The 9,500-nt window shown below is 62.2% G+C and overlaps 1 protein-coding gene across 1 annotated transcript; it reads right to left on the bottom strand.

The window, feature by feature from the left end:
* Positions 1-5,012: 5,012 nt before the first annotated feature.
* On the bottom strand, positions 5,013-9,500 carry MCL1 (MCL1 apoptosis regulator, BCL2 family member). The gene is made up of 3 exons (XM_082298813.1): positions 8,949-9,500; positions 7,032-7,279; positions 5,013-6,513 (listed from the first exon to the last, which is right to left on the bottom strand). Exons 1-3 carry the CDS (start codon positions 9,487-9,489, stop codon positions 6,397-6,399), a joined length of 906 nt encoding a protein of 301 aa, XP_082154939.1. The 5' UTR covers positions 9,490-9,500; the 3' UTR covers positions 5,013-6,396.

Genomic DNA, 9,500 nt, shown 5'->3' with positions numbered 1-9,500 from the left:
CCAAGGAGGGAGCTCTGACCCCCCCGGCACAGGGACAGCTCCTGCTCCATCCTCCTGCTGTATCCCAGCTCCTCAGCCTGGCCGGGGAAACAAAAATCTCCCCTTCCCTGGGCAGAGCAAAACCCCAGATTTTCCCCAAAAAGAAGCCCAAAGCAAGGCTCGTGCTGGAGATGGAGCCTCTGCTCTGCCCCCGGAGTTCTCGGGGCTCCCGATCCCCTTGGGGCACCCCTGGGGCTCTGTCCCTGCCAGCCCAGCCCGGGGCTGCCACACTTGGAGACGTCCCCGTGATGGGTGAGCGGGGCCTTCTGGGCCCCCCAGGACCGGGATTTGCCAATCCCCGGGCTGGGGGGGTCACGGTGGGGTGGGTGAAGGTTTGGGGCTGGATTTGAGCTGGTGTTGGGTGAAGTGATGCCCTGCAGTGCCCGGCCAGGGGGACACTGCTGGGGACAGCAGAGCAGGACCCCAGCCCCGTGCCAACCCCACCCCCGAGTGCCCACACCCGGCCGTGGCGTGTCCCGTGCCCCCATCCCACAGCAGCCTGGCTGTGGGGTGCCCCTGTCACCCCCGCCCGTGGATCCCTGGCCACGGGGTCACCCCTGTGGCCCCCAGCCCCACGCATCCCAAATACCTAGATCCCCCACCCCACGTCCCAGGGTGCTCCCAAAGGTGCCAAAGGCACCCAGGCAGGGGACAAAGCTCCAAAGAGACCCTCAGGACCCCCTGTACTGTCCCCACCCCTCACCTTGGAGCTGGGAAAGGGGCTGGGAGAGGCTGGGAGGGGCTGGGGGCCTCCGTTTCCCTGGGCAGTGACAGTGACAGTGACGCATCCCCAGCCCCGTGGAGGTCTGGGCTTTGTTCCCACCCTGCAGGACCCCCGAGGGGCGGGGGGGGACAGCGGCCACACGGGACAAATGAATTCGGTGTCCAGAAGGACGGGCCACGATGACCCAGAGCTGGGCTGTGCTGTGGCATGGCCTGTCCCCCCTGTCCCCCTCTGGGACACCCCGGTGCCCTCCCTGTTCCCTGCACTGCACCCCCATGACGGTGCTGGGGCACACTGGGGGAAACTGGGATACACTGGGATGCCCCAAATCAGCACAGGGGTGCCCCAAATCAGCACTGGGGCGCACTGGGGGAAACTGGGACACACTGGACATTGCTCCAGATGTCAGAACTGGGGCGCACTGGGGAACACTGAGGGTGCTCTAGGGAACACTGGGGACTCACTGGGGAGCACTGGGGGTGCACTGGGAGCACGCTGGGCACCGCGGCCCCAGCGGGTGTGGAGCCGTGCCCGGGGCGGTGCCAGGGCCGTGCCGTGCCCGTGCCCGGGGCAGGAACAGGGACAGGGACATCGTGTCCTGCCAGCACATTCCTGCCTGAGTCACCGCTGCCTTCTGCCCGGGCAGGTCCGGCCCCGCACCCAGTGACCCCTGCCCCCACAGCCTGGACACTCCCTGTGCCCCCATAACCCCCAAATCCCCCAACCCACAGCCACTCAACACCCCCTGTGTCCCCCAACACCCTCATGCCAGGGGGGGCTGGAGGTCCGGAAGAGGAGGAGGAAGAAGAGAAGGAGAAAAGGAGGGCGAGGAAGAGGAGGGAGCAGCCCAGGGACCACGGCCAGGCTGGGGAGCCAGGGAAGGGGGGTTTGGGGTGTCACGGGCACCCGAGTCCCTGGAAAAGGGTCCTGGCAGGGCTGTGCTGTAGGGACAGAACCCCAGGGTGGGCTCAGAACCCCCAACCCCGGGCAGAGCCGGGGGACAGCGGGACCTGAGCCCCGGGAGGGGACAGGAGCCGTGAGGGGGGGGCAGGATGGGACCCCACCCCCGCTCGGGGGGGGGGGGGGCTGAGGCCTGACGAGCTCGTGACAGGAGTGCAGTGACACCCGCCCACTCCCGAAACCCAGAGCCCAATGCCCCAAATCTTCGTCATCTCGGCCCAAATGAGTCACCCGCCCCCGCCCCGGCTCCTTCCCCCGCAGGAAAGGAAACCAGGCAAACTCCAAAGCAGGCAGCCCCTCTGCCCCCAGAGCATCTCCGTCCTGGGGTGGGGGTCCCGTCCTGCCCAGCCCCCTGCCCCAGCTCCCAGGAGCTCCCCACAGACCCCCCGGCCCCAAAACCCCCCCGTGCCCCACAGCTGGAGGGGGAAGGCAGTGAAAAGCTCTGCCCCACAAGATCGAGGGGAGCACAGAGCAGCCCCCCAAGCTCCCGGAGCCCCCAGGGGGAAAGGGCCACACCTGGAGCCAGAGCAGCTCCCGCACCGTGACAGCCCCCGGGGCGTGACCGAGCCCCAAACGGGCACCGATTTGGGTATTTTGGCCAACTGGGGGATTTTGTGCATTTGCATGAGCCCCTGCTCGGGAGCTTTCGGGGCCGGGCTCAGCCCCAGCTGCTTCCTCAACATTTCCCCCGCCCCAAAACCCACCGACCCCCCCGACCCCCTCCTCGCCGGGGGTCCCAGAGCAAGGGGGGACCCCAAAGCAGGCGCTGAGATGTCCCAGCCTGCAGCACCCCCGTCCACAGCAGCCCCACAGCTGCGTTTTAATCTTCAATCTTTAGTTCCCCCCCTTCCCCCCCGCTCTTATTTACAGCCCGCTTCGGGGAAGTCGCGGCGGCTTCTGCGAAAAGCCCTGGCGGGCACGGAAGCGGAAACCTCGGGGTTATCGGCAGGGCTGGGCGGCTTCCAGGAAACACCGACCCCGAAACACCGCCGGGACCCCCCCCAAAACTGCTACAGGCATCCCAAAACTGCTACAGGCACCCCAAAACTGATAAAGGAACCCCAAAACTGCTACAGACACTCCAAAACTGATACAGAAACCTGCACCCCAAAACTGCTACAGGAACCCCAGAACTGCTACAGGAACACCAAAACTGCTACAGGCACCCCAAAACTGCTACAGAAACCTGCACCCCAAAACCGATACACCCACCCCAAAACTGCTTCCAGGAACCCACACCCCAAAACTGATACAGGAACCAACACCCCCCCCAGCACCTGCACCCCAAAACTGCTACAGGAATCCCAAAACTGCTACAAAAACCTGCACCCCAAAACTGATACAGGAACCCCAAAACTGATACAAGAACCCCCACCCCAAAACTGATACAGGAACTCGCACCCCAACACCCCCCAGCACCCACACCCCAAAACTGCTACAGGAACCCGCACCCCAAAACTGCTACAGGAATCCCAAAACTGCTACAGAAACTCACACCCCAAAACTGATACAGGAACCCGCACCCCAACACCCCCCCCCCCAGCATCTGCACCCCAAAACTGCTCCAAGCACCCATCCCCCACAGGCACCACCAAATTGCCCCAGGCACCCCAAAACTGCTCCAGGCTCCTGCAACCCAAAACTGCTCCAGACACTGGCACCCTAATTCCCCCCCCCCCCAGCCCTTGCACCCCAAAACTGCTCCAGGCCCCTGCACCTCAATTCCTGCCCCCCAGCACCCACACTGACACCTGCACCCCAACCTCTCTGAGCCATCAGCACCCCAAATTCCCCCATGCACAGCACTCCAAACCCCCCCCCAGGCACCCACACCCAAACTGTGGGAGCCATCAGCACCCCAAACCCCAGGAGCCAGAAACACCTCAAGCTCCAACCTGTACCCCAAATCCTCCCCAGGCACCCACACCCCAAACCCCTGGGAGCCACCTACAACGCCCCAGTACCCTGCAACCACCCACACCCAAATTTGGGAGCCACCAACACCCCAAACCCCTGGAGTCACACACACCCCACCCTCCCCCTGCACCCCAACCCCTCCCAGCCACCCACACCCGAATTTGAGAGCCACCAACACCCCAACCCCTCCCAGCTACCACCATCCCAACCCCCTTGGAGTCCCCAACCCCCTGAGATGCCCCACACCCCCATCCCTTTGCATATTTCCATGGCAGAGGCCCAGTTTTGCATTAACACCCCGGGGAACCGAACAGGCCCAAAATAGTCCCCACAGACACAGCATTAAAACAAAAAAAAAAAAAAAGAAAACCACCCAAGAACAAAAAAAAAAAAAAAAAAAAAAAAAAACCCAAGCTAAAACAAAAACCACCCCAAAAAAAGCAGAAAACCCACAGCCAGCAGCAGTTTTGCAGTCTCGGCACAGCAGGGCTGAGTCACTCCGGGTTGTTTTCGGGAGCCAGGGCCTGGCCGGCACCTTGGCAAGCCACGGCCTCGTCCCCCAGAGCGGGGGCTCGGTGGCCCAGAGACAGCAGCCCTGGCACGGATTTAGGGGCAGGGAAATCCTTTGCCTCTCCAGAGGGGATTTTCCAGCTGAAGCTCCCCCAGCAGAGCTGCTCTGGGCAGGAGAGGAGCTGTTCATGGAGCTGGGGGAGGGACACATCCACATCCCAAACCTGCAGGGATGGGAATTCGGGGGCCACAGGGGAGGTCTGGGGGTGCAGGGTCCTCTTAAAGAGGGAGGAAAAGAGGTCCCCATGTCCCCTAAAAAGGGGGGGGAAACTGCAGCAGCTCGCTGTGCCCAGGCAGGAGGCACACAGCAGGGCTGGATGAGGCCCTGGCACAGGTTTCCCAGAGAATCGTGGATTCCCCATCCCTGGAAGTGTTTCCAGGCAGGTTGGACAGGGCTTGGAGCAACCTGGAAGGTGTCCATGGTATGGATGGGGTAAAGATGAGCTTTAGTGTCCCTCCCAACCGAAACCAGTCTGGCATTCTGTGACCAAAGCCCCACAGAGAGCACATCCCCATCCCTGGAGCAGGCAAGGAGCACATCCCAAGGACAGGAATGTCCCTGTCCCCAGGGCTGCAGGTGCCCCCGGGGGTGGCACAGCCCAGGCTGTGCAGGCACCGAGCACGAGGCACCTCAGGGGCTCTCCCCACCCACACCCAGGGGAACCCCAGAGGTGACACCACACGCCCCGAGCCCTTTTCCACAGCCCACGGAGGCTTTTCCAGCAATCCAGGCACTGCTGGAGCCCCAGGGGCAGCACAGGAGCTCAGCCCCTCCTTGGGGGACACTTTGGTACCAGAGGAATGAGAACAAAAGACATTTATTGACCAAACTGCAGCTTGTTTTGCACACAAGCAGGGCCTGGCTGTAGCACCATTGCTGAGCTGGGCATGGCTCAGGCTGTGGCTCATGTCCTGGGGACAAAGACGGTCCCCATGAGCCCTGCGAGCCCCCTGGGAGCCCAGGGCCACCCCTGAGGGACCCACACAAGCCAGAGGCGGCCCCAGGACATTTTACATTCAAACATCAGCTTTGTCCAGCTCATGGCTTGGAGGAGCAAGAGGAAGGGAAGACGAGGAAGTGGCCAGAGCGACTTCCACAGCTCCCCGCCCCCGCCAGGAGGGCAAGAGCGACCAAAAAAAGGATTAAAACAAACAGAAACATCAGCTGTTGCCAGCCAGCCGTGGTCACACCGAGCCCACGAGGCCGCTGCTGCTCGTCACCCTCCCTGGCTGTGTTGCTCAAGTACTTGAGGGAAAGGCTCGAGTGGAGTCAAGGCAGGAGAGGCTTTGCCACAAAAATGCCACTTCCCGTGAGGAATGAAGCACAGTGCACCCACATTCAGAACAAATTCCTCCTTTTTGTATCGCCAGCTCTGTAAAAATGTATATATTCTACAGATTTATAGATATTTACAGGTTCTCTACATCCTCCCCAGCCCATGGGGGGGTTTTTTACGTACTTACAAAATGCACTCCCCATTTCTCAGCTGTCTTTGTGCAGCCAGGAGAGGCTGGACGGGGCCAGGACACAGCTGGGTGTGACCCCAGCCCCTCCAAGCCCCTGCCCCACGGGGAGGGAAGGGGCTGGGCAGGGCTCCAGCTCCATGGCAGAGGGTGCCAGGTCCTGTCTGCTGGCACAGCTCTGCCACTGCCAGGGCCCACTGGCAGCACCTGGGAGAAGGTGCAGGCTGGCACAACATTTCCAGCATCCAGTGCTTCTGCTCCAGCAGCAGAGCTGCGAGTTTAGGCAGGGCAGTGGCAGCAGAAGGTGCTATTTCCAGAAAAAACCCCACAACCACAACCCTCAAACATCTGCTCCAGGCTCAGCTGCCTCGCCCAGCCCAGGAGGCCTCAGTCCAGGCAGGAGCTGCTGGAGCTCCCAGATGGTTCCCTCTGGGATCGAAGTGAAGCAAAGTCCACTTGAGCTGCCCAGCACCATCCTCTCGCAGGAAGCAGAGTTAACAACTCTTCCACACTCTGTTCCCAAAGCAATAAATCCTCCATCAGCACCCACAGCCTCGGATCACACCTTCCTCTTCCTCAGGAAAGAGCTGCTCCGGGGATACCTCGATATCCTCCTCGGGTCACTCAAGTCCAGCTTCAGCAGCAGTCCTCGGGGGAGCAGGCAGCTCTGCAGCCCCAGGGAGCCAGTCCTCCCAAAGTCCTGGTCCTGGGCAGCTCCGGCCTCACCGGATCATGTAGGCCAAGCCAGCCCCCAGGCTGGCCACTCCTGCAAACGCCATCAGCACATTCCGGATGCTGCCCTCCAGGTCCTCCACTCGGAAGAAGTCCACAAAGCCCTCCTGGGAGAGAGAAGGGATGGTCATTGCCCTGCTGGGCACCCCTCATGGGCAGGAGGGCATGGCAGGGGGGGAACAGCCTGCCTGGCACACCCCACTGTGCTCCCCCAGCCCCATTCCAGCCTAAAACAGCCCCTGTGCATCCCCCAGCCCCATTTCTGCCCAGAACACCCTGCTGTGCATTCCCCCAGCCCCATTTCTGCCCAGCACATTCCCCCCCCCATGCTCCCCCAGCCCCATTTCGGCCACCACAGCAGCCGTGGGCCAGCTCCAAGTGAGCTCAGCCCTCCCAGGATTGCCCTGGCTTTGGGAATGCTGCCCCCAGGCTGGGCAGGGACACATTTTTAGTTCAAACCACTTCAGGCAGCTCATGGTGAGTCCCTCCTGAACCCCCACAACCCCCCTGGCTCCAGCCCCGTGGTTTTCCCTGGAAGCTGTGAGTCAGCACTGACACACACAGAAACAGGAAAACGCTGGAATGTTGGGAAAAGCCCAGGAATTCGGGGCAGGCAGTGACTCACCCAGCCCCCCTGGCTCTCGAGCCACTCGCGCTTGGACGAGACCAGGGCATCCGTGATGATCCCGGCCAGGGAGCTGATGCTCTGCTCCTGCTTGATGCTCTTCAGGTGCTTGGCCACGAAGGCCCCGAAGGAGATGAGGGTCACCACACGGCCCCAGTTGGTCACCCCGTCGTTGAACAAGTGGGCAGTCACCTCCACCACCGACTGCAGGTCCTCCTCTTGCTGGATCTCCAGCTTCCGCAGCATTCCTGGAAGACTCTGGTTTAAGGACAGGGACGTGGTACCCAACACCCCCCAGGAGGGGCAGGGACAGGGTGTGACCCCTCCCCCCCCCCAATTGGAGTCCCTACAGCTGCAGGAGCCCAGTGTCAGGGATGGAGAGCGAGTCCTGCTTCCTCAGAGGGCTCTGCTGCCCTTCCTCACCTGGGCCAGACAGAAGCCAGCCCCTGACACACTTTTAGTTCCTTCCTCCCCCCGTCTCAAGCACAGCTGTGGTGTCTGAGCACGTCACATGCCGCTGTCTCAAGGCTTCCAAGCCCCAGCACAGCAGAACCACAGCCTGGGGTGAGCTGAGAGCAAGGACAGCCACGCAGGGCCAGCCAGGCGTGTCCCCGGTTCATTAACACGGGACTAGAGCCTGGGAGAGCAGAATTCATTCCCCAGCTTGACCTCCAGTGCCCTGCCGTGAATAAGCAAACAAGCCAAGCCTTTACGAAACCGAAAGGCGTTGCTTGTTGTTGCTCAAACTTGCAGGAAGCCTTCCCGAGGCAGTTCCTCCTCAGCACTCAGGAAATCACCGTCCTTTACAGGAGCCTCGGCCAGCTCACGTCAGCCTAGACATTCCTCCCCAGAGTCATTCAACAAGCACGTCCGGGAATTGGGACAGAGGAACTGATCCCACTGCCTTTCCCACAGGCACAGCTAAGGATGAAACTGAAGCTCTTTGTGTTCAAAAATCAACAAAAAAAAAAAGCGCCAAAAACCCGGCAAGCTGAGAAACTGGCACATCCTCCTGCAAGGAGGAAGGTGTTTCACCACACGGCACCTCAGGAGGAAATGCAGACACTGCCCTGCTGTGCTGGGCTCCATCCTGACCTGGGATCCGACTGCCCAAAGCAGCTCCAACACCAGCCCCAAGCTGGGAGCTCAGCCCCAGACCAGCCTGAGTTTCACAAACCAGGTCAAACCGGTCACTTCTCACTTCCAGTTCATCCCCAGGACACCAGGCCAGGCACTGGGGGTCAACTTCCTATGGCTGCCTCGGGACTCTGCACAAGTGGGTGAAATGCATTAAAACAGATTTCTCAGGGGAGCTGTGGCTGCCCCATCCCTGCAAGTTCCCAAGGCCAGGCTGGACGGGGTTTGGAGCAGCCTGGGACAGCGGAAGGTGTCCCTACCCATGGCAGGGGATGGGACTGGCTGAGTTTTAAGGTCCCTTTCAACATAAACCATGCCATGGTTCTATGAGCACATTGCCCAGGAGACTTCCCCCCACCAAAAATCCCCTTGCACCTAAACTGCGGGGGTGAGGATTTGAAACTCCTGAGCTAACTAATCTTTGGACGCTTGGGATTATTTGCACAGTCACTCCGAGCCAAGGGGGACACGAGGAGGAACCAGGGCTAATCTGTAACCAGATTATCTCCTCTGCACACACCAACAGCGGCTTTTCCTCGTCCCAATGGAACAAAGTTCAGTTTCGTTTTTGATCACTTCCCAGATGCTTTATTTAACCCTCTCCGAACCAAGGCCACATCCCATGAATGACCCGGCCACGAGGGCATCACCCCCCGCCCTGCGCGCCCTCCTCAAAGCCCCTCCGGCAACGGGGCCGGGTGGCACCGAGCTCTGGAGATCTCCCCAAAGGAGAGGACGGGGGTCGCGGCCTCCTCCCCGGCGGGTCCGGCTGACACCCACCTTGAAAGGCGAGCTCATGTTTCCGCATGACGCCGTCGCCGATCCTCCGCAGCGTCTCCAGCGCCTTCTCCATCACCGCATCCCCCGCCGCGCCGGGCCGGCCGGGACCACCCAGGAGCCCCGGGAAAAGCTTCTTGGCGCTGGGCTGCGCCTCGCCCGCCACCTCCCGCAGGTAGCGGCTGATGAGCTCCAGCGAGTCCTGCCGGAGCCCGTCGGGGGGCCCCGGGGGGGTCCCGGGCAGGGAGTCGGCGGCGGGGCCGCGCTCGGGCTCGGGCTCGCAGCCGTCCAGCTCCTCCTCGGGGCGCCAGAGAGTCGCGCCGCAGCCAATCAGCGCGCGGGGCGCCGCGCCCCGGCCAATCAGCGCGCGGGGGGGGTCGGCGCGGCCGCCGGCGGCCCCGGAGCGGTCGCGGGGCGGCTCCGCAGCGGCGGCGGCGGCGGGCGCGGGGCCCGGGCGCTCCCCCGGCTCGGCGGGGCTCAGCGCCGGGGAGCCGCCGCAGTAGAGGTTGAAGCCGATGACGGCTTTCGGCTTCACGGCGAACATGGCGCCCGGTG

Source organism: Coloeus monedula, assembly GCF_965178545.1.
Source record: "Coloeus monedula genome assembly, chromosome: 29".
In the NCBI taxonomy this organism is placed as follows: Eukaryota; Metazoa; Chordata; class Aves; order Passeriformes; family Corvidae; genus Coloeus; species Coloeus monedula.
This window is presented reverse-complemented; position numbering and strand designations above follow the sequence as displayed.